This window comes from Scardinius erythrophthalmus (genome assembly GCF_964197995.2).
Source record: "Scardinius erythrophthalmus genome assembly, chromosome: 17".
Classification (NCBI taxonomy): domain Eukaryota; kingdom Metazoa; phylum Chordata; class Actinopteri; order Cypriniformes; family Leuciscidae; genus Scardinius; species Scardinius erythrophthalmus.
Window position 1 is genome coordinate 5,682,849 of NC_138237.1, and position 25,848 is coordinate 5,708,696.

Below are 25,848 nucleotides of genomic sequence, written 5' to 3' on the forward strand. Positions count from 1 at the left end.
TAAAGATTTTTCTAGTCGACTAGTAGTTGTTCATTTAAGCCATTAGTCGACTAATCACACATGTATATTAATTTAATTTCTTAAATATATACTGAGGAGAATACTAAACCATAATAAGCATTTAATATAGACGTAATATATAGTCTATTCTGTACTCAAGCACACACATAAAGAATATTAAGAAGATGAGAAGATAAAAAATAGCAAGGAAACATTTTAATTATTAGGTCGTTTTTTCTGTGTTTTCGGCTGCAAAGATGAATTTGTTGATGCTGACATTTTTATGAAAGATATAACAGAAAGATTTGATGCACTATTTTACTTTATGATATATGTGTGCAAAATTGCCATTAATGTGTAGTCCCATATTCAATACAATGTATTTAATTTTAATATTAATGTGTTCTTGTGGCAAAATGTGAAAAAAAGAAGTGTAATAATGGAAATAATAACTTGGCAACATTTTCATAAGAATATATGATATACAATTTCTTTCTCCATTCAGTCGTCGTGTCTCCCCAAAATGCCTGATAAACATGCAGTAAGTCCTGGTCAGTGTTGTGTTTAACTCATTACAAGTAACTTGAGTTACGTAATCAGATTACTTTTTCAAGTAACTAGTAAAGTAACGCAATACTTTTCCAATTTACAACAAAATATCCAAGTTACTTTTTTAAATAAGTAACACTAGTTACTTTTTCACATTTATTGACTGACAGCTCTCCTGTCCTTGTGTTGAGAGAAATAAAGTGAGGAGGTGTTGTGTGTGAACATTATGGTTATTTAAGTTCTAGACTAAACGTGAACATGCATTTACTCATCTCACTTGCACAAAAACATTCAGTATTCCTCAAAATGAATAAAAACAGTAAAATGCAATCTCAGAATTTCACACAAAACTTTATAATTAACTATATTAAACTACACATATATACTTTGGCCCGGTTTCACAGACAGGGCTAGACTAAGCCAGGATTAGACCATAGATCAATTAGGACATTTAAGTAATTTTTATAAACATGCTTAGAAAAAAACATTACCGATGTGCATCTTAAAACTAAAAAGGCACTGATATATTTTTAAGATCAGTCAGTGCAAGTTTATTTCAGTGGAAACAGCTCAGACTTGCATTTTAGTCTAGGACTAGTCTTAAGTCTGTGAAACCAGGGGTAAATGTGGTTAATAAAGTGAGATTAAATAATGTCTTTGCTGCTGACCTTCAATGATATATATATATACAACTGTGACACAGTTAATCTGGTTCATATATTTATTTTTTAATTTTTTGGCTAGGTGAAGTTCAGATGTCCGGTAACTTAAAAATGTAAAAGCCAAATTGGCCAGTGAGTGAAAAAGTTTATTTCAAACCCTGGTTGTAATGCTGAAACCTCCAAACATTTGGTATCTCTGAAAAGTCCTGAATGTGCTCTTTACAGGACTGTGAAATGAATATCTCAGAGAAATTCACTAAAATATAATGTCCTCTACAGAAGAAAAAAAGTCTATGCCTGGGTCTCAGAAGGAAATGTGAGTTTTCATCTTAAGAGAATGAAGGAAAACACCAACCTGTTTGTTCCTCTGTATCTTCATCTTTTATTCTGCAGGGTTCTTCCTTAATCTCCATCTTTACAATAGTATGTCAGTAGTTTCTCCTGGAGTAATTCCTCCTGCTTGCTTCTTCTTCTCCTGTGGGAAGATGGGAATATTCCCAGCATTTAAACTCTCATGAACGGCTGTGGGAGCTTCACTGACTGAAGGAGTGAATTGTGGTCGTTGTTGCTCATTTAGCAGATGATCATCACACTTACAATCACTCTCAATTATCCAGGTGCAAATGTTTTGCTCAAACAACTGCTTAGAAACAATTTAACTCCACTGGTTGATTTTTATCTTGCTCTAACATTAGATATGATTTACATGCATTAAAAACGGTTTACCAGGTTTCATTTGTTAATTTGATCATTTAATAAAATGAAAAACTCACCTCATTATCTTAACAAGGCTTCATTACGTCATAACTGTTTTGAAACACTTAGAAAAAAAGAAAAGAAACATTTCAATGGTTCACCACTGATGATCTCAATCAAACCATCATGAAGGAGTCACTGAGAAGAACTAAATAAACAAGTGTCTGTGGTTTTACCTGATCCCTGGTCAGTTTTATACATTTGTAGACACTTTAATTAGTATAATTGAAATAAATAATGGTAGTTAATAGCATTAACTGAGCCATTCATAGAATTAACAAAACAAACCCTGACAATTGATAAAAGAACATATAGCCAACTGATAATCTTATAAGATGATAAGATAATTGCATTTGAAAGATTTTACTTTCAATAAAAAAAATTGCTATAGATTTTGTAAAAGGTGTTTTTATGCAAACTAGACTACTGCCACATAAATGAAGCTTGTGTTCGCCAATTCCTGCTCATGTTAAATAGTATGGAATGTTTTGTCAAAAATAAAGTAGGTATATTGAATTATCAACTAAGATGTTATCATAGTCAAGTCAAGTCAAGTCATCTTCATTTATATAGCGCTTTTAACAATGTAGATTGTCTCAAAGCAGTTTTACAGAGATAAGCGTATAATTTAAGGTAACAGAGATTGTTTCGGCTTTCCAGCAGAGTTAAGTTATTTCCATCTAAAGTTAGTTTTAATTGTGTAGTTACCCATGTATATTCAAACTAATGAATCCTTAACTTTGAAATACTTATGAACTTTGTGCTTTTTACAAAGAAATATTACACTTAAAATATTGTTAAAATTGTAATTACATTTTTTGATTTTTTTATGTGAAACTTTTTAATAAAATAGCAAATATATATATATATATATATATATATATATATATATATATATATATATATATATATATATATATATATATATATATATATGAAGAGTTCAGATGCAAAAGCCTCTAAGTGCCATCTGAAATTTCCTTCTAGAATGATCATTTTTATCAAGCTTGTATGTTTATGTTCAGTTATTTCACTTTAATGGCAATGAAAATGACCTATTAATTGTCATTAAAGTGAAATTACTGAAATTAAATATGCGATCTTGATAAAAATTCTCATTTTAGAAGAAAATTTCAGATGGCACTTATAGGCTTTTGCATCTGAACTCTTCATATATATTACAATAGTATATAGTAATATTATACAGTACAATAGTATAGTAATATACACACAATGTATATTCCAAAAAAAAATGTGAAAATATTCCAAAATTTCTGAAAATACAGTATGAGAATTAACTGCATAATTACTAGAAAATGTTTACCTTGGATATTAGACAATTTGCATGCATACAAAATTTGTGGAAAAAAATAAATAAAATTTTCAAGATGTTTCCAACTCTAACTTTGAAACAATTCTCTAGAATGACCCATAGCCTATTTGAAAAGGATTTGTTTCCAGGTATGACTGTGTACTCAAAATGCGCTTTTGACTTTCATATATATTTCTTTCGTCCTCGCATTCTTTCTGGTGTTTCCTTCTCAGTGACTTCCTGACTGAAAGGATCATTATGCAGCTCATTATGCAAGTCATTTTCTTCTCAGGTGTGAATCACAGCATTAATCATTATCATTCACGCATATTGCCTTTCTAAACAAAAAGTGTCTTACAAAATTTAAATCAATGAATTGTTTTTATGTGAATGAGTAGGCAGGATGATTTTAGCATCACTTTGAAGCAAAAACTCTAGGTCTTGTGGACACATATTTAGTTTAGTTTTGTAGCCTCATTTCAGAAACTTACATTTTTAGTTTTTTCAATAACCATGCATAAACATTATTCTCTCAAAAATACAAACATGTACATAGATTTTGCTTACATATTATGGTAGCCCTGTTTGTGATGAAAATAGTGTAAAATGACACCTTTTCATTAATATGTTTATAAGCAACTAAAAAAAAGCACAATATGGCATTTCAGAACATCTCAAGGACCCCCAAAACGCTTAGACCCTTAGAGAGGTTAATAGGGAGCCAGTGCAGTGTTGACAGAACCGGGCTAATATGGTCATAGTTCCTGGTTCTGGTAAGAACTTGAGCTGCTGCGATTTGGACCAGCTGTAGTTTGTTTATTAAGCGTGCAGGGCAACCACTCAGTAGAGCATTACAATAATCTAGCCTTGATGTCATGAATGCATGAGCTAATTGTTCCACATTTGTCATTGAGAGCATATGATGTAATTTAGATATATTTTTAAGATGGAAAATGTGGTTTTACAGATAATAGACACGTGACTTTCAAATGAAAGATTGGTATCAAAGAGCACACCCAGGTTCCTAACCGACGACGAAGACTTGACAGAGCAGCCATCAAGTGTTAGACAGGATTCTAGGTTATTACGTGAGGAAGTTTTTGGTCCAATAATTAGAATCTCTGTTTTTTCAGAATTAAGTAGTAGGAAATTACTAGTCATCCAGTTTTTATATATCAGCTATCCATTCCGTTAATTAAGTGTATTGGTAAGTTTCATAAGGGCGTGAAGAAATATAGAGCTGAGTATCATCAGCAACTAATTCCATGTTTCCTAATGATATCTCCTAAGGGTAGCATGTACAGAGTGAACAGCAGCGGTCCTAGTACTGAGCCTTGTGGTACGCCATACTGAACTTGTGATCGATGAGACATCTCTTCATTTACTACTACAAACTGATAACGGTCAGATAAGTATGATTAAAACAATGTTAATGCAATTCCACTAATGCCAACATAATTTTCAAGTCTATTTAAAAGAATGTTGTGGTCAATGGTATAAAATGCAGCACTAAGATCAAGTAACACTAATAGCGAGATAGAACCACGATCGGAAGATAAGAGCAAATCATTTGTGACTCTAATGAGAGCAGTCTCAGTACTATGGTACGGTCTAACTCCTGACTGGAAATCCTTGCAGATATCATTTCTTTCTAAAAAGGAACATAGTTGTGAAGATACTGCCTTTTCTAGTATCTTTGACAGAAAAGGTAGATTTGAGATCGGCCTGTAATTGACTAATTCTGTATGATCAAGTTGCGTTTTTTCAACAAGCGGTTAAATCATAGCCAGCTTAAAGGTTTTTGGTACGTATCCTAGAGACAAAGATGAATTAATGATATTAAGAAGAGGATCTATGACCTCTGGAAGCATCTCTTTCAGTAGCTTAGTCAGTACAGGGTCTAACATACATGTTGTCGATTTAGATGATTTAACTAGTTTAGAAAATTCTTCCTCTTCTATAGCAACGAATGAATAAATGTTTTCCTCAGAGAAACTACAATGCACTGCCTGATGCGATACTAGTAGACAGTTGCATTGTTATAATTTTGTCCCTGATATTATCAATCTTATGAGTGAAGAAGTTCATAAAGTCATTACTGCTGTGCTGCTTGGAAATGTCTGGGGTTGATGCTTTATTTTCTGTTAATTTAGCCACTGTTTCATATAAATACCTAGGGTTTTGTTTATTTTCTTCTAATAGGGTTGAAAAATAAGCAGATCTAGCAGCTTTTAAGGCCTCTCTGTAAGCAATCGAGCTCTCTTTCCATGAAATGCGAAAAACACTAGTTTTGTTTTCTTCCAGTTGCAATCCATTTTTCTGGCTGCTCTCTGAAGGGCCTAAGTGTGCTTGTTTTACCACGGCGTTGAACTATTTTCTTAAATACTTTTTTTTTGCATTGAATTCTCTCTCTCTGCACAATGTAAAAATATGATAAATAGGAATGAACAAAACTGTATGAATGCAGAAAAAAATATTTGTCCTGAACATTTATGGAGCAATATATTTTATGTTAGATTCTGATAAAGAAGACTCTTGTGTGATTCTTTGGATGAGGATATTCAACTTTATGAATTTAATCGAAAATTAGTAGTGAAGTTTGATTGTTTCACAAGGGGAATCTTTAGGGAAGGTAAAAATTGTTGTGTATTACATTCTAAAGGCCTGTTCACACCGGGACGAAATTCGCCGACGTTTAACACCTCGTGACTAAACAAAGGGTGCCAATGTGAGTGTGCACACCAACGCGAAAAACGCCACGCGTAAAAGCGTACTTTTTTAAAAAACGCCTCGGGTCGTTTTCTTGGTTTGACGCGCCGCGTCAAAAACTATCCGACCAATGAGATTGGCGCTTTTGCTCACGTGTCTGGAGCTTCTGAAGTTACAGTAAAACATAACTTGGGGGCGCTCAAACACAAAACGGTCTTGCCGAGTACACATACGTAACGGCGAAGAAGATATACGCCAAGTAGAGTATACACTGCCGGGAAGAAATAAGACGAGGAAGATGCAAGGCAAGATGAATGTAGAGCTGCTGGTCTCGTTGGTGTCGGAACATAAAGAACTATATGACAAACACTACAGCGACTACAAAAATCTTGATAAAAGAGAACTGTTATGGAGTGGTATTAAGCGCCATCTAATGTCAGGGAATGAATTTGCATGTTCACTCGGCTCATCGTCAGCGAAAATCACTTGGGTTTAAACACAAAAAACGTGTTGAATAACGCTGGCGAATAACGCGCGCCGATATTCGTCCCAGTGTGTACGGCCCTTAAGTGTTGCTATATTTTGTCCTTTTGACACCCTGTATTGTTCCTCTGTTATACTCTGATGTATGTCATCGATTATGTTGCACGAGTGCCCTTTACAGCGGAAACCAATAGGCCTACATATTAAAGGGGTGGTTTACTGCCTTTTTTCTTAGCTTGATTATGTTTATGGGCTGCAATATAACATGTCTTCGTGTTTCGTTTGTTAAAAAACGCCTTATTTTTCATAAATTTCACCTTTATTGTAAGCCGCTTCCTCCTCTGTCACTTGAACGACCGGTTGACTTCCTGATTCTATGAAACCACTCCCCCAGAAAGAGGCAATGAGCTCAGATTGGTTAGTTCTGCCGGTATGTTGTAATTGGCTAAACTGCGTCCGGAATCTTCACGCCCATTACCTTTACGGGCGACAGTTGCATGTGCTCCGGACCCGGTCAAATGTAATGGTGTCAATATTGCCTCATCAGTTTGAGCCAGAATCAGACCCAGAGAGCGGTGATGAAGAGAGTCAAGCAGAACCTCCGCAAACACGGCTCTTACTAAACGTTTCTGAATGGTAATTTTTTTTAATTATTATTATTTTCTCAAAGAATTCCCATACGCTGTTACTTGAAAATGCTACTGCTGTTTGTTAGCTTTTGAGATACGCTTTCCCCCTGATTAAACATTTAATATAACTGAATACGTTACATGACTGAGTAATACCGTTTTTTAAAGATATTGTTTTATTGATAGAATGAACAACCGTTTAACTATTCACAAAAATTACCGGTAGTTTACTCAGTTTGTCGTTTTCTTTAGGTGTACATGTGATAACAGCAGCTGAAGTTCGCTGTTGCGATAATTTTTTGAAGTTTGTACACGTTTCTTATACACACAAAATAACATCGAACTAACTAGCTACTATAACCAAACAGCTTTGGCATTGGTTTGCGTTCTTGATCAAATCAAAAAATTACGTCATAAAGTATACATGGAAAATACGTTTACAAAATTTGTACATATACAAATTCGGGTCCAAAATGTTTGTACGCGTTTGTCATATACTAAAGCCAGCGCTGGCATTTTTTTACATCCTTGATAAAACTAAAACGTACGTCTTAAATTATACAGGCAAATACATTTAAAATGATTAAATCTTACTTGCAGGTTGTGGCCTCTGGTTTTAAAGCTGTAACTGCTTCATGTTGGAGTAATAGTTTCTTGTTGAATCCGGCATTGAACTCGTGTAGATTCTGGAAGCTGTCTTCCGTAAAATGCGCAGCACAGAGAGCTAAACTACGATTGTAATTGTCAGGAACATAATCAAACTTAAATTTTAACCATTGTTGACGAACTACAGCGTCTGTAGGAAGCCTGAACACAGAAGACCTGACAGCTACAGCTCTCCACTATAACTCCTCCTCTTCGACAGCAGAACATGTTCCGGAGGGAGGGTTGATGTAAATGTATGGGTTAGTTACGTATAAAACCCGGGAAGTATCTCGTTGTAGTCCCATTCGAGTCGTTTTTGTAGGCATTAAACTTCCTGATTTTTAAAAGACAATATCTCTGCTTACGTTGAACTTTCAGCGCAGCAACTTTGCAGATACTGTTCATGCACCAACAGCAACATTACACAGTATTTAAAATGAAAAAAGTGAAATAGCAATCAACCACCCCTTTAACATTCAAAAGAAGACACAAAGCCTCAAAGTTTTACTTTGCAAAATGCTTTCTTTTCCGACCGTCAAACAATTATTATAATTACATTAGGCCTACATAAAACAAAACAGAAACAAACTGTTGGTTTGGAAATATCATTTAATTGGTGACACTTAATTTTTTTTAGATAGATTTAAACTTAAAATATCTGCTAAGACATAGGCGCACGCAAATTGTCTTTGATGCTATACCTGGAAATTGTTTTCTCCCAATAAAAATAAAATTAATGTCCTCATATGCAAACATACAGGCAAATTAAATCAGCAGAATCGTTTCTTGAACAACAATAAATTCAACCAGCTCATCATGTGGTTGCAATGAAAACAAATGGAGACATCCAGAGGAACATCAAATGAACTAACAAACTATGGTCATAACTTCATATAAAAACACATGAGGATCGAGACAGGACTCAAAATCAAATTAAAACTGTTTTCAATTTCAAATATTTAATTTATTACATTTTTACAGAATTGTTTGTCAAAATATATATATAACCATAGAATTAAAGATCTTAAATGACTGTGAACCTTCTTAGATAATAAAGTAGCCTATTTAACTGCTGAATTGCAACAGACATAGAACATATTTCCTTTTCCATAGCAAATTCATCTTCTCTCTGTGTGTACGTGTGTGTGTTCGAGTCCATATGGCCCATTTTTAGATGGATGTTGAATACAACAGAAAACCCCATTGATTTAATGTAAAATAAAGTAAATGTATTTATTATTAGGACTAAATAATCACATTTTTTTTTATTATTATTATTGTATGAGCGCTATTCGATGATCAAAGGATTATGGGTTGAGTACAAGTAGTAATGGATGACTGTTTCCAGTTAGAGAAACAAGAGAGAGATTGATGTCCCAGTTCAAAGATTTATTAAAGTTATTCTGTCTGCATGTTGACATTTGAGGACTACAATTAAACAGAAATCAGGAACAATTAGGTAGGTTCATAAACAGTATTTCAAACAGTAACAAGTGAATTACAATTGATATTTGTGGGACCTAACAAGTGGAAATCTGGTTGAATATTTTACAAATAGCAAATTTTACCAAAAGAATTGAATAGCATAAACAAGATTAGTATATGAGCTGTTTCCCTGCATTGATACAATATACATTTAAATGACTTGTAATCAATCACTCACAGGAACAAACATGCAGAACTCCAGAACATAATAATGACATTTATTATGCCATAAGTCTGGGCTTGTCTTGCACAGGCATTATTTGGCATATAGTGTAATTTGCCTATATTAGTTATAAGGATACGTGGGTCTTTCGGACACATATCTTGCAGAGTCTCAAGTGATTTCAATGCAAAAAGAGTTTTCAATATGTTCTCAAAGCATCACATCTAAACAGCGAGACTAAAAACGAGTTGTTTGTGATATGGATAATGGCATAATAAGCTGCTGTTGTCATTGATTCATAAATTCCAACTTCAGCTTAATCTGAATATCAAATTATTTACTTGCAAGTCCTGGATCTGAACTTTGATCACTTAGACACATTTAGGCAATGCTTCTTCATGTGGAGCTGTAGACCTTTTAATTGGTCGAAACTCTTCCCACATGTAGAGCACTGGTGCGGCTTCTCTCCAGTATGAACTCTCTCATGATCTTTCAGGTTTCCTGACCGAGCGAAACTCTTTCCACAGAGTGAACACTTGTACGGTTTCTCTCCAGTATGAATTCTCTGGTGTTTTTTTAAGTTGCTGGATTTAGTGAAGGTTTTTCCACAGTCAGAGCACACATAAGGTCTCACACCAGTATGAATTCTCTCATGCTCTTTCAAAGAATGCAGTAGTGAAAAACTCTTTCCACATGAACAAATGTGAGGTCTCACACCAGTATGAACATTAAGGTGTCTTCTTAAGTTTGATTCCACAACAAATGTTTTCTCACACTGATCACAGCTGAATGATCTCACTCCAGAGTGACTGCGCAGATGAATGTTGAGACCGCTTTTGAATGTGAAACTCTTTTGACACTGAGAGCATGAGAACAGTTTTTCTCCAGTGTGAATTCTCATGTGTTTCGTAAGGTGTGATTTATTTCTGAAACTCTTTCCACACTGAGAGCATGTGAACGGTTTTTCTTCAGTGTGAATCATCATGTGTTTCGTAAGGTGTGATTTAATTCTGAAACTCTTTCCACACTGAGAGCATGTATAAGGCCTTTCTCCAGTGTGAATTCTCATGTGCTCATTTAGGCTTCTTTTATGACTGAAACTCTTTCGGCACTGAGAGCATGTATAAGGCCTTTCTCCAGTGTGAATTCTCATGTGCTCATTAAGGCCTCCTTTATGAGCAAAACTCTTTCCACACTGAGAGCATGTGAACGGTTTTTCCTCAGTGTGAATCATCATGTGTTTCGTAAGGTGTGATTTATTTCTGAAACTCTTTCCACACTGAGAGCATGTGAACGGTTTTTCTCCAGTGTGAATCCTCATGTGCTCTTTTAGGTTTCCTTTCTGAAAGAAACTCTTTCCACACTGAGAGCATGTATAAGGCCTTTCTCCAGTGTGAATTCTCATGTGCGTTTTGAGATTTGACTTATGTTCGTAACTCTTTCCACACTGAGTGCATGTGAAAGATCTTTTAACTCGTTTCTGTGTGAAATTCTTTTCAGTCTGTGAAATGATGCTTCCATCTTCATTTTTGAAATACTGTTTGTCTTCATTCACTTCCATCGGGTCTAAAATCAACATATTAAATTTCCATGGTTCAATTGAAGACAGACAAATTAGAAACAAAAGGAAATTCAGGGAGCCCTGAATTTTAAGTACTTTTAAGTCTAGTATCTAGTTTTATATGTTATTGTTATATGTCAGTTAATCATCTTAATGTTCCTCATCAGTCATTAAAGAGAATGAAGGAAAACACCAACCTATTTGTTCCTCTGTATCTTCATCTTTTATTCTGCAGGGTTCTTCCTTAATCTCCATCTTTACAATAGTATGTCCGTAGTTTCTCCTGGAGTAATTCCTCCTGCTTGCTTCTTCTTCTCCTGTGGGAAGATGGGAATATTCCCCAGCATTTAAACTCTCATGAACGGCTGTGGGAGCTTCACTGACTGAAGGAGTGAATTGTGGTCGTTGTTGCTCATTTAGCAGATGATCATCACCCTTACAATCACTGTCAATTATCCAGCTTTAAGTGTTTTGATCAAATAGTCATTTAGAAACAATTCCTCACCCTTCCGTTGAGGTACCTAGCACAGTGGTACAGTACTAAAGGGTGGAGCTAGACTCACTGCAGAACTTTGATTGGTTGACAGAGAATAATCACTTGCGCGTGCTACAAGGGGAATGACAGCATAAGAAGCGCCATTTTTTTTATATACGTAATTTTAAGAGTTTTTCAGGTGAGAATGTAGTTGTTTAAAGCTCAAATCTGTGGTTTATTTATAAAGATTTATGAAAATTTGATCCAGGTTGTGAGATCCAGGCAATCACTGGGAGCTCGGCGCTCATGTACCCCGCCTGGAACAGCCTTTCCTCGGCTGGTCCTTCTGACGTTTGCCGCTGACTCTGGCATCTCAGTAGTGGTTAAACATGAGATATAATTCGTCTTGTGTATATCTAACGGGCGATCTTTGGTCTTGTGAATCTATAATTTGTTCCCTGGCCACATAACTTTATATTTAGGTTATTTAACTTTACCGTTGTAACGTTAGACTAGAGCGCTGACTTTGTATGTTTGACTGAATTGTTTGCTTTATTTCTTGTTGTATAGCTTCTTGTACCTTTTACTTATACTTTTATAATGGCTATTATTGATAAAACTTTAATCACTTTAAAAACTTTATTTTTTTTTATTTAACAAAAAGAGAATATAATCAATACGCGTTGCCTGAACCACATTTGTGTGGCTATAATGTTTAAGATTTCTTTAAATGAAAAAGAAAAGAGGCAGAGTGGTGTTTTATAACATATTGCGTTTTATTGTTGGCTAAAATATACATACAGAGATAACCGGATTAGCAGAGCGAGTTGAGTGACGCTTTGAAGAACGAGCTGTTCCTTTGAAGAATTACCGGACTCGCGTCCTCGGGAGTCATTCTCGCTATTGAGAAACGGCTAATGTCGGCACTTGGCTTCTTGTGGCAAACATGCCGAGAAGCAAGAACAAGATCTGCTGTATGTCATCCATTGCTGTTTATGTCGCTTTCTTCATCGCGCGAAAATGACATCGATCGCTTCTTTCAGGCAAAGGGCTACACCACGCCTAGCAAGTAAGGGTACTGTTGGCAGTGGAAACGCTAGCCGATTCATGGTTTACCGACTCGAACCGTACCGTACTGTTCAGTGGAAACAAGCCATAATATACATATATTTCAGTTTAATACAAAATTTACTATAACAATATTAACTAAACTTGAAATTATTACAAATTGTATGTAAGAAATAATAATACAATGTTAGGTTAAGTTTTCCCAAATGTTAAACATGAGAAACAGAGATTTAAGTTCAAACACTTTCTTGCAACCAACTCTAAATAATGACAATCAAATAATTAATTTATCTTTTCAAAAGAGGTTATTATCAGAAATTAGCTCTATAGTTCCAGCACTGTTAAACTATTAATTCTTCAATTCAGTTCAGAGAGAAGCTGAATGAATATTGATGAGGGTTTATTGCTGTAATCATACATCGATTAAACGTGTGAATATGTGCAAATTACAGACAAAGGAATCGTTTGCAATTCAGAGATATGGACATTTTGTCACAGTTCATGAATCCACTGTAGTGATGTGTCGTTCATGAACGATTCGTTCAATTTGAACGAATCTTTAATATGACTCGGGACTACCGAGTTGTCTCAGAGAGTGATTAGTTCATTTTGTGTTGACCGCGCATGCGCATTACGCAACATATGGGTTCTGAATCTGTACTGGAAACAACAGAAATGATTAGTTCATCTCTCGAGTCTTCGGGTTCTGGTCCGAGTCTTTCGTTCTTCCTGTCAGTCCCATAGAGACTATGCTGTCAGTAGCAGAAACAGAAATGATTAGTTCATCTCTCGAGTCTTGTCATCTCTCAACTTGTCATCAAACAATTACCATGTCTACCTAATCAGCATGAGAGGAAGCATACATTTATTCACTCTGTCAACTCACCTAACATTCCTTGACAGTTTTCAGCATCCCTGCACTCACTCTCAGCTTGTTCTTCCACAGCCTGGAATACGGGGGGAGTACTTTGGGTTCGGACCGAATACCGAGCCCGGAGCCTCTCCTCGGACAGTATGCCAAATATGCATTTATTCTATCTGACTTATTTGTAAGTGTGAACTCGTGAAATCTCAATTCTTCAGCGGCAGTCATCTTTGTTGTAAACAAATTCAACCCAAGTGCTCGTTGGTGACGTGGATGATTACGATACTATTGATCATCTGTCCATCATCATTTAAAGCCGTCCTGACAATTTTATTGGCCCGAACAACTTTTGTTCTGGCATAATAGCACCACAACGGATCAAGTCCAGACCGAACTTCCTTACTTAAACATTTTGTGGAACGGGCTAAGTTCGGCTGGCTTCCAGGCTAACGACTACCGACACTAGAGGGTTATTCAAGTGAACCTGACTACTGCAAAGCCTTTCTTACTAGATGCTCCATGCATTTTTCGTTGCAGCCACAGACTTTCAACCGTGAACAGTCGAGGGTAGCATTTGTACTCACATTGCTGTCGGGTAAAGCGGCTCTTTGGGAAACGGCAGTGTGGGAGAACCAGGATCCATGCTGCACCTCGTTCCAGACACTCTCCGAGGAGATGAGAAGGGTCTTCGATTGTGTGGTGGCGGGTAGGGAGGCGGCCAGACTACTCGCAGACCTTCGCCAAGGAGATTGCTTTGTGTCGGAATATTCCATCCAATTCCACACCCTGGCTACAGAGTGTCACTTGAATGAGGAGGCGCAGTGGGACATTACATTTTACATTTACATTTATTCATTTAGCTGACGCTTTTATCCAAAGCGACTTACGATTGCTATATATGTCAGAGGTCGCACGCCTCTGGAGCAACTAGGGGTTAAGTGTCTTGCTCAGGGACACATTGGTGTCTCACAGTGGATTCCAACCCGGGTCTCTCACACCAGAGGCATGTGTCTTATCCATTGCGCCACCACCACATATTCCTGCATGGGCTGGCTGACCGTGTTCAAAAGGAAATTTATGTTCTGGATCTACCCACGGTTTTGAATGGACTAGTGGAACTAGCATTGAGAGTCGACGCTCTAAATCGGGTAGAACTGACCTAAATCGAATCTAAATCGAACTGACCTCAGTACGGCACGGAGGACTCGCGTGCCAGCGGCGGGAACACTGTCAGCCTAGTTTTTCGATCACGAGCCCATGCAGGTGGGGAGAGCTCGAGCTTTCCCGCGAAGAGAGAGAAAGGCGGAGATCCCAAGGACTCTGCCTGTACTGTGGCAGAGCGGGTCACTTCATCCACTCCTGCCCGGTAAAAGATCAAGACCGGTAGTAAATGTGAGACTACAATCGGATGGGATCTCCACCAAGAAGACCTCATCATCGACCCTCCTCCCGGTAAGACTGAGATGGGCAACCCTTACGCATGACACTTAAGCCTTACTTGACTCTGGAGCAGAAGGTAATTTCATGAACTTCAAGCTCGCTCACAGACTCCAGATTCCTATCACCTCACTCATGCACAACATGACATATCTGTCAACGCTCTCAATGGTCAAGAACTTCCCAACATTTCTCACACCACAGAACCCATCACACTCATCACATCTGGCAATCACACTGAGACAATATAATTTCTCCTCATGGACTCACCACTTGCACCCGTGGTTCTTGGTCACCCCTGGCTCACTCAACACAACCCCAGAGTCGACTGGGGTCACAATTCCATATCCACATGGAGTAACAAGTGTTATGAGTCCTGTTTATTGTCTGCTTGTTCATCTGTGTCTGGTTCTGTGTTTCAGGAGGAGGCAGTGGATTTGTCTAACGTGCCCACAGAATACCTCGACCTGAAGGAGGTGTTCAGTAAGTCCCGTGCTGCTTCTCTTCCTCCGCATCGTCCCTATGGCTGTGCTATAGAGTTACTGCCAGGTGAGTCTCCGCCTAAGGGCAAGTTATTTTCACTTTCTGTCCCAGAAAGGGAGGCTGTGGAGAAAGATATTTCTGATTCTCTGGCATCCGGGTTCCTTCGTCCTTCCTCTTCTCCAGCGGGGGTGGGGTTCTTTTTTGTTGGGGTTCTTCTTTATCTCATATTTCTGACCTATCCGAACGCCCGTCCATTCCCGAGTGCATTTTACCCGAGACCTTATTTGTCTCTACACTCACATGGGAAGTCGAATCGAAGGTCAAAGTGGCCTTAGAAGGGGTAACGCCTCCGCCCGGTTGCCCACCGAATCAATTATTTGTGCCAGAGGGATATCGGTCCGACGTCATTCAATGGGGGCATTATTCCAATGTGGCGTGTCATCAAAGAGTTAACCGCACCAGCTTTTTGGTCAAGCAATGATTCTGGTGGCCACATATGGTTCATGACATTCGCAGTTTTGTCTTGTCTTGCTCGGTTTGTGCCACTGGTAAGACTTCCAATCGACCCCCAGATGGGTTACTCCAACCGCTGCCTTTGAGACCCTGGTTCCACATTGTGTTAGATTTTATTACCGCCCTCCCGCCATCCCAGGGCAAGACGGTCGTTTCGACCGTTGTGGACCGGTTCTTGAAGGCAGCTCATTTCATTCCCTTGCCTAAATTACCCTCCACCAAGGAGACAGCGGTTACTGTTGTAGATCACGTCTTTCGCTTACATGGCCTCCCGATGGATGTGGTTTCCGACAGGGGGCCCCAATTTGTGTCCAAATTTTGGCAAAAATTTTGTAAGTTACGGGGAGCGAGTGTTAGTCTGTCTTTGGGGTTTCATCCCCAAAGCAATGGCCAAACCGAGAGAGCCAACCAAGATTTGGAAAGAGTGTTGCGATGTTTGGTTTCTAGGAATCCTTCCTCCTGGACTCAGCAACTCTCAATGGTGGAGCATGCTCACAATTCGTTACCAGTGTCATCTACGGGCCTCTCTCCGTTTGAATGTAGTTTATGGTTCCAGCCACCTATTTTTCCCAGTATGGAATCCGAAGTTGCGGTCCCCTCCGCTCACGCTTTCATCCAGAGGTGGGGGCGCGCAGATCTAAGGCCGATCGCCACCGGTCTAAGCCTCCCATATACATTGTTGGTCAAAACGTGTGGCTTTCAACCAAGACCATTCCACTCCGATCCATCTCTAATAAACTTGCTCATGAATCCACTGTCTCTCTCTTGTGTGTTTGTGTGTGGGCGTGGTATCCAACCTCAGGTAGATTATTAGCACCAGCTGTAATCACTTCCCTTTCCATATGTTCAGTGATCACGGTCTCATGTTGTCAGATCGTTGTGGCTTCCCCGGTGTCGTGTCCTGTTCCAGTGTTCATCTCTCACCCTCCTCGAGTGGATTATCTTCGTTGTGCATTATCTTCGTTTGGATTGTTTGTTCCCTGGATTCTTGAGCACGCCGATCACAGCACACCATCACCGGGTTGCCCGTCAAAGTCCCTGCGTCATATTGTGGGTTTGTTCTCTGACCTGTTGTCTTATACTACTGAGATCTAATAAACAGTTTTTACTTGCATTTTGCATCCGTCTCTGTATTATTACACATTTAACTTAAAAACTCCAGTTCTTTGTGTCAGATTGTTGCATAATAATCTACAGGTACACAAAATGTTAGAACTGAATCTTGAACATTTCTTTCTTATATGTTATTATGTCTAAAATGAAAGTTTAGAGCGGGCTTTGAAGTATGACGTCAAAGCCCCGCCCACTGGTTCCCTCAAGATTTTAAATTTATGAGTAAAATAAACCCTGTGGTAAACATAACTTGACCATACTTTGACGTTTATTCTACATTGTAAATGACACTCAACATACTCATATCAGACAAGTTTTGAAGCAGTCATCATTTTCTAAAATGTACGTTTTGTAACAAGTTTTAATTTTTTTTTGCAACAAGTTTTAAGACAGTGTATGCCGTTTACATTGTAGAACAAAACGTCAAAGTATGGTCAAGTTATGTTAATCATAAGCTTTATTGTACTCATAAATAAAAAAAATAAAAAAAACACACAAAAAAAAAACATTATTAAACCCCATAGGAAAATCTCAAAGGAACCAGCGGCGAATTAGACTTTAGTTTCTGACGTCATCACTGCGCTACTGTATTCTTTGAAATATTACAAAGCAAGAAAATTCCTTTTAATGATACACAATTTGGAAGGAAAAAATAATCTTTCTGTTGGAAGTGTTAGATTGTAATAGAACAGATTACATTTTTGTATATTTCTTTTTACTTTTTTAACTTCACTGAATTGTTTTTAGTTTTAATTCAACATCCATAACTGAAAATTATTTACTTTAAATGTATAAACTGAGCAGAAAAAGGGGTCACAAGCCATTGGATCAAGACAAATACATTTTTCTAAACTTGTCAGATTAAACATATATAGGAACAAACTTTCAGTAAAATCACACATTTAAGAGCTTGTTTCCACTGAGTAGTACAGTCCAGTCCAGAACGATTCGGGACGGTAAACCCTAATCTGGCTTGCGTTTCCATTGCTAACAGTACCTTTACTTGATATGAGAATGACTTTTCTCTTCAGATGTTAAAGAGCTTTAAATGACAATTTTGTGCACATGGTAGTGAAAAATAGCAATATTTACACATGATTTTACAGTTTTTATTTTCTTAAATATCAAGAATCTAAAAGGTGTGCATCATGCCTAACAACAACATGGACATGTTACAGTTGGTTTTCACAACTGGAAGTCATTCTCTTCAAATGCTATTGAAGTTAGAAACATGTATATCAATGTCGTATGTAATTTTAGAGACAGTCCCCAAGTACATTTTTTTTGCATTTATTTTTGGCCATATGACAGAGATCTGATATTCTATTTGTCATGTTTCTGTTTTGCATAAAACTGAAGAATATTCGGTGCATCCTATACTGTATTCTAAAATGATCTGATATTAACTTTTGTCTGGATTTTATTGAAAAGAGCTTAAGCTCATGTAACCAGAAGTTTTAAGATATATGAACATGCTTTAAAGTTTTTCTTGCCTCGTGGGTTGACATTATCTTAACAAGCAAAGCAATTCAACATTACAATGAACAAAATATTTGGGCAACAGATTATCACAAATGTTTTATGTTTATTGAACACACTATACAGTCATTGACTGAACATATTTGGGTTCGGTGTGAACCTGTGAAACGTTGAGGTTCCATCGTAGTAGTTTTGTGCGGGCAACGTCATGGCAACGTAACACAAAGTACCTACCGTAATGCGTAAATGCACGTAACTAACGTAAATCAAGAAAGCTAGTATGCATAGGCCACGAAGTGTTGGAGAAATACATTAGCGGACCGGAGGGAATAATATGACATTTATTCCAGAAAACTTCTTGCAATAAATAAATTCAAGCACTTTCTAGGACCCGTATCTATGCATGTCTATATTCAAAAACTTTCCAGGGCCTTGAAATTTTATTTTTAGATTCACAAACTTTCAAGGATTTCAAGGACCTGTGGGAACCCTGTCAAATGAATGTCTATTCTTCTCTTGTAAGTAATGGATTTGAACATGAACATTTGCTCATTATACAACTTTGGGCAACGTTTTTTTCTCATTAAGAGCAATGATGCGGTTTCTCTCCAGTATGAACTCTCTCATGAGATTTCAAGGAATCTGACCGAGAGAAACTCTTTCCACAGTGTGAGCACTGGTGCGGTTTCTCTCCAGTGTGAACTCGCTGGTGTGATTTTAAGTTGCTGGATGTAGTGAAGGTCTTCCCACATTCAGAGCACACATAAGGTCTCACACCAGTATGAACACGCTCATGCTGTTTTAAATTCTGCAGTCGTGAAAAACACTGTCCACAAAAAGAACAAAAGTGAGGCTTCACACCAGCATGAACTTTGAGGTGTGTTTTTAAGCTTGATGCCAAAACAAATGTTTTATCACACTGATCACAGCTGAATGATCTCAATCTAGAGTGAGTGTGCAAATGATTGTTGAGAATGCTTTTAGATGTGAAACTATTTCCACACTGAGAGCATGTATAAGGTTTTTCTCCGGAGTGAATTCTCACATGCACATTTAGGTGTCCTTTATGAATAAAACTCTTTCCACACTGAGAGCATGTGAACAGTTTTTCCCCAGTGTGAATTCTCATGTGCACATTAACGTCCTCTTTGCGACGGAAACTCTTTTCACACTCAGAACAGGAGAACCTTTTCTCTCCAGTGTGAATTCTTGTGTGCTCCTTCAGGTGTCCTTTATGTCTGAAACTCTTTCCACACTGAGAGCATGTGAACGGTTTTTCTCCAGTGTGAATTCTCATGTGTCTGTTAAGTTGTGATTTATATATGAAACTCTTTCCACACTCGGAGCAGGTGAAAGATCCTTCGATTCCAGATTTTCCAGCTCGATTTTGTGTGAAATTCTCTTCAGGCTTTGAAACAACTGCATTTCCATCTTCATTTGTGAAATGATGCCGTTTGTCTTCATTCACTTCCATCGAGTCTAAAAGCAACATATTAAATTCCCAAAATTAGGGATGCACCAATCTTTTTCCAGAACAAGCCAGATACCAGAGGTGGGACAAAGTCATTGTTATGCAAGTCACAAGTAAGTCTCAAGTCTTTGCCCTCGAGTCCCGAGTCAAGTCGAGTCAAAGATGAGACAAGTCCCGAGTCGAGTCAAAAGTCAAAGCCAACAAGTCTCAAGTCGAGTCCAAAGTCCTACCATTTTAGTTTTGAGTCATTTCAAGTCTTCTTACCACAGAAATAAAATTTATACAAATCATGTATGTCTGTAAGATTTGTATTTATTTAAACCTCTTTTTATACAATGACATTAATCAAATACAGTAAAAAACTGAAAATTAAATTTTCACAAAAAATGCTTGTATTTCAACAGCATATTGCACTAGAACAATGCACAGCATGCAGCTTCAGTCCACTCTAGTCCCTAGACATGGGTCGTTTTAACCTAAAACTTTTTAAACATGTCATTAATAAAATCCTCACTCCTCAAAATTATCACTTCTGAAAAACTGGACCAACCTGATAATATAATTGGAATGCCTCCATGACTGGTGTGTATGAGAGAGAGAGAGAAAGAGAGAGAGAGAGAGAGAGAGAGAGGCGTCTATTGGGGACTCGGCTATTATTTGAAGTTTACGGTAGGCTACATCCGATAAGGTGCTTAGCATTCGTTGTGCAACTTCATGCAACTTCAAATTGCAACACGTTTTTTGTCGACTACCTCGTAATTTTTATAGCCAAACGAAACTACCTTCGGTATAATTTTGCCAACTGCCGCGTTGTTGCTTGTTGCGCTTCATTGGTTGTCTTGCAATTAGGGCTGTCACTTTACGTTCGAAAATCGGACCAACCAACGCAAGTTTCGAAAACGAAAATAGGGAATCGATTTTAACGGTCTTTTCTCAGAGCGCGTCCAGCTCGTCATCTTATGCCCGCAGCGAACGCGCGTCATTTGCAACTGCAGGCTCTGACAAACACGCATAACAGCAATGATCCTTCTGCATAATGTGTCTCTTTTTACTACAAAACTGTGAATTTTCCCGGTATTCAGACAGTCTCATGCATTCAGATACAGATTCGGGCAACGGTCTATCGCCTACGTAGACGGAATTTGTTTGACATTTCTAATCGTAAACACAGCCATGTTGAAAAATGAGGTAATGTTTTTCATATATGCTGCTATGGCAGTCCACTCTGCTTATTGCTTTTCGAGAATGTTGCACTAGTCATTGTGCGCGAAACTTCACGCCAATAAATCATCAGAAATATTGCTGACTTGTGCGTGTCAGGCGCGGCGCGCCCTCTTTACGTTCGTCCTAATGCCAGTTAGTTGTCCGTGGATTTGCCCATATTTGGCATTTTATTTTTCAATTTTCGATTTTACAATCGATTCAATGAACACTTATGTCTCAAAAATATTTAACCATGTAGGCCTACTTATATTAAAAGCGCATAGCCTACATTTTAAATTAGAACTTAAAATTGTCAAAAACAGCAGACTCATACTCTTTCTTTTGCATAATTTAAATCTAATACAATAAATCTCGCATGTCACAAAGAACTTGTTTTTCCACCTCCACGAATGAGACGAGTGTTCATTATGTTGCCTTGTTGATATGTGTTTTCCCTTGATTTACCCCGGTCTTAACGTCTCAGCATTGCGATTCTCTTTGTACACATATACACTCTTTAATAGACGTATGCACATTTAAACACAATTTAAACAACATAGGCCTATTATTCAATGCATTACTTCTAATTATATTCCTAAAGCAAGTGGTCAAATATTTAACCATGTAGGCTACTTATATAAAAAACAGCCGACTCTCATGCCTTTTCTTTTATATTTAAATTAATACAATAAATCTCGCATGTCACAAGGAGCATGCTTTTCCACCTCCACGAATGAGACGAGTATCGTTCATTATGTCGCCTTGTTGAGGTAAATTGTAGTTTTCCTTGCTTTACCCTGGTCTTAAAATGAAATAGTATTTAATTAAATACATTTATGGTGAGATTACTACATTTTATTTAATTAATCGCATTTATGGTGAAATTACTACATTTTTAGGTCAATCTGTGTTCATTTTGACCACGAAACATGCGCTGTCACTTTAATTCAGTGCGTGCAGCACAGCAGAAATAGACTCGGTGCGGAAACGATCTCTGCACTGCTGTATACGCACCGCACCTGGAACGGATCGACGGACTGCAACCGCATGCAGTGTGAAAGCTCTAACCTGTTAACATGGGCACAGAAAAAAATACGCACCGCTGGCGCATACGCACTGCAAACGGAGTAGTAGCCTATGTGTGAAACGGGCGTTAGATGCTGTCGAATCATAACAACGTGGGACTACAGTGATTGGATGTCATACAGGCTAGTGTTGTCACGATACCAAAATTATTGTTTCGATACCGATACCAAGTCAAGTATTGCGATTTCGATACTTTTTCGATACTTTTCCTGAAAAGGGAGAAACACTCTCAAATATCATCGCTGTGCTTTATTTTAAAACCGGGACAACAATCTAATCATATAACACACTAATAAATGAACATATGAACAGCAGATATATTAAACATTTGAACAAAATATGAAATATTTTATCAATTTAGCAGCATTATCTTATTTATCATAAGAAACATTGAGCTTTATCTTGATTCTGAACTTTGAATAAAAATATGAACAGCGATTATATTAAACAATGTTTAATATTGGTAACATATGATAAGCCTCATTGGTGATATATTTGACGTGGGGAGAGAGTTGTGGAAGGCCTATACTTCATGTTAAACATAAATATATAGCAGCAAAGACAACGTCGGCAGTGTTGACGGCAAAATAGGCTACAGAATAATTCGTTCTGTATTGAGAGGTGCAATATTTGAAAATCGATCATTTTTTTTATTACATTTATTGTATTTATGTCAAAACTTCCAAACATCAAAATGTCATTCATTAGTATTCGTGTCAAAATTACATAGAAACATGAACATCTTTTCCTATTCTGTTTTGCCAGGAAACGCTTCCAACACACGTGCGTGTCGCGTGAAAAATAGGCGTCGGTTCTGTTTCTAGCATGCGCGCGTTTTCCGCGCGTCCCGAGCTGCGCCCAGATGCGTGTCACGCAGGCAGTTAACATGGGAGCAGAAACAAAAACGGACACGACACGCAGCCAGTGTGTCGCCGGCCTTACAAATCTGGAACGCGGTCATTCTTAGAAGTATCGATACTAATAAATTAAGGAATCGTGACGTTTTTAATTTCCGGTTTACTTTTGAGGTATCGGTGCACCGTGCAACAGAGCAAGGTAGGCAACGTACTTCCATATGTCACTCCTCGCGTCATATTTGTCTACGAGTCGTGGACCACTTGTGCTCGCACATGCAGTCATCTCGCTGTAGTGTTTTGTCACATGACACTGACAGCGGCAGGTTCTTTGCTGCGTGCGTCAAGAAAAAAACAGAGGTCCATAGGGAGGTTTTTTTTTTTAAGTATCGATACTGAAAAATGTAGGTATCGTGATGTTTTTAATTTCCGAGTATCGCGATACTTTTGAAGTATCGATACACCGTATCACGGCCAATTCACGAGTCATTGATGTTAAAGTCCAAGTCGAGTTGCAAGTCTTTGTACATTTTGTCGAGTCGAGTCTGAAGTCATCAAATTCATGACTCGAGTCTGACTCGAGTCCACACCTCTGCCAGATACCGATCATTTTTATTTTTAGTACTATATCTATTTTAAATGCATTTTTAATTTTTTTACATATTGGGAAGAGAAAACGAAGAATCTGAATTACATTGTTTGGCTTAGCAAATAGATATTTCTTTAAGTTATTTTCATGCCTATTAAAATGTATTGTAGGAGCTACGGCTACAATCCCTCTTCATATTATAGCTCTATAATATTTTATCTTTAATTTGATAGCACAGTGAATATTTAGAGCTGCTCCAGCAGGGCTCAACCAATCAAGAGCAGTGAGTGAGTCTCTCTTTCTTTTGTTGTTAGATCAACATTGAGGACAAAAAGAAAACAAAAAACAGTAGGTTTATTAGGCTGCTGTCACTTTAAGAGTTTCAACGTAATGTTAACCCTTTAAGCCCGAAGTGTACTAAAAAAAAAAAAAAATCATAATCAAATTACCAGGCAACCACTGAATGGAATAACACAAAATATGTATAATTTTAAAGCTGAGAAATACATCTAACCATTTTAATCAACTCTTAACGAGTGCTGAGTAATCCCTCTAAACCGGAGAGTACCGCAGTGCCCGGGGGCGCCAACTAGCTTTGATCAACACAAAATAGGTGTCATTTGAAAGCTTGAAAGGTCTTACGGAGTAGAATACAAGAAGTATATTAGTTTTGGGCTTTGACTAAACTTGAGTGAGTTTGTGTACGCGAAGCCCTGCAAAACCCATATGTCAACAATATTCTGTTCTGGGCAAGAGGCAGCCTAGCATGGATAAGAGCAGGGAGAGCAGCAATCTCCCAAAACCTTCTGACAGAAGTATAACGAACTATGTTATGAAAGATATAACAGTATGATTTGATCAACTGTTTTACTTTAAGCATTATAAGTGTAAAAATGCCATAAACATGTAGTCCCATTCTATATAATGTCTACATTGAATATAAATGTGTTCTTGTGGCCACATGTAGTAAAAAACTAACTTGGCAACATTTTCATTAAAATATCTTATATTTAAAAGGAATATTGATGTGCAATTTCTTTCCCTTTTCACTTGTTGTCTCCCCAAAATGCCTGATAAACATGCTATAAGTCCTATTCTGATTTGAAACCCCATAACGGTTTCCTGAGATGTTAATTTATGACAATTTGAAAATTACGTAGATTTTAATGATAATTAAATATTTCAATAAGAGTGGTCAATTTGATCATCCAGTCATTGTCAGTCATATTTAAAGTCCAAGTAGAGAGAGAGTTTTAATGGAGAAACTTCTAAACATTTGGTATCTCTGAAAAGCCCTGAATATGCTCTTTACAGGACTGTGACATGTATGAAGATCTCAGAGAAATTTGCTAAAATATAATGTCCTCTAAAGAAGAAAAAAAAAGTCTATGCCTGGGTCTCAGAAGGATTTGTGAGTTTTCACCTAATCTTCCTCATCAGTCATTAAAGAGAATGAAGGAAAACACCAACCTATTTGTTCCTCTGTATCTTCATCTTTTATTATGCAGGGTTCTTCCTTAATCTCCATCTTTACAATAGTATGTCAGTAGTTTCTCCTGGAGTAATTCCTCCTGCTTGCTTCTTCTCCTGTGGGAAGATGGGAATATTCCCCAGCATTTAAACTCTCATTGTTTATAAAAAGCACAACTCCTCTAGCTGATGTTTATGTTGCTCTTACAATAGATATGATTTTAAATACATTAAAACTCTGTTTACCAGGTTTCATTTGTTTATTACATAAAATGAAAACACAACTAATAATCTTAACAAAATGTAACGTGAAAAAACAGTGACGAGTTTACGTTTGACAAGCTTAATGAACAACATCAGTCGGTTCATTTTGATTCATTTCTGAGTGATTCACTAAATTAACTGGCTCTTTTCTCTGTTTGGATTTAGATTTCTCCTAATAAATGATAGAAATAAATGTACTCACAGTCTGAAAACAGCAGATTTAGAGCAGAATGAACTGCTGTGTTCCACTTCTCATGTTTATGTTCCCTTCCCTCGCTCACTTCTCTTCTCTTCTTCTCCTAGACTCGATGTGTGTCATTGCTTCGGTTGCTCAAGCGCCTCTACTGGCGGAAACCATATTGAACTCCCTTACCTTCATAGTTTAGTTTCCAAGACAACAAGATAAGATCTGTTTGTATGTATCTCCCAAATATGTTTCATTTGGGATAAAGAATCAAACTTCAAATATCTGATGAGGAGTTTGCAATTGTATTTACCATCTGGACTCCTTCAACTGTTGCGTG

The 25,848-nt window shown here is 37.5% G+C and overlaps 2 protein-coding genes across 4 annotated transcripts in view; both read right to left on the reverse strand.

The window, feature by feature from the left end:
* LOC308705862 (uncharacterized protein) overlaps window positions 1-2,135 on the reverse strand; it is a 4,487-nt gene extending 2,352 nt beyond the window's left edge. For 2 of the 3 annotated variants that reach the window (XM_081391138.1, XM_081391139.1), the window contains exons 1-2: window positions 1,985-2,135; window positions 1,567-1,686 (exon numbers count right to left, since the gene is read on the reverse strand). In XM_081391138.1, the coding sequence (XP_081247264.1) occupies window positions 1,567-1,624 (58 nt within the window). In that variant the 5' untranslated portion in view covers window positions 1,625-1,686; window positions 1,985-2,135. Of the gene's footprint in view, window positions 1-1,566; window positions 1,691-1,984 lie in introns of those variants that run through there. The other variant, XM_081391137.1, reaches the window with a different exon arrangement.
* A 6,203-nt stretch (window positions 2,136-8,338) lies between these two features.
* LOC308705863 (uncharacterized protein) lies at window positions 8,339-25,638 on the reverse strand. Its single transcript, XM_081391140.1, has 4 exons — window positions 25,527-25,638; window positions 25,061-25,177; window positions 11,152-11,271; window positions 8,339-10,959 (listed from the first exon to the last, which is right to left on the reverse strand). The coding sequence occupies exons 2-4, from the start codon at window positions 25,116-25,118 to the stop codon at window positions 9,761-9,763; spliced, it is 1,377 nt and encodes a 458-aa protein (XP_081247266.1). The 5' UTR covers window positions 25,119-25,177; window positions 25,527-25,638; the 3' UTR covers window positions 8,339-9,760.
* Between the last annotated feature and the right edge of the window lie 210 nt (window positions 25,639-25,848).

Excerpts from the sequence above, each read along its gene's own strand:
- LOC308705863 (XM_081391140.1), bottom strand. The coding sequence starts at position 25,118 with ATGGAGATTAAGGAAGAACCCTGCATAATAAAAGATGAAGATACAGAG. Across the intron at positions 11,272-25,060 it reads AGATACAGAGGAACAAATAG|GAGAAGAAGAAGCAAGCAGG; the intron begins GTTGGTGTTTTC and ends ATCTTCCCACAG. Across the intron at positions 10,960-11,151 it reads AGATACAGAGGAACAAATAG|ACCCGATGGAAGTGAATGAA; the intron begins GTTGGTGTTTTC and ends TGTTGATTTTAG.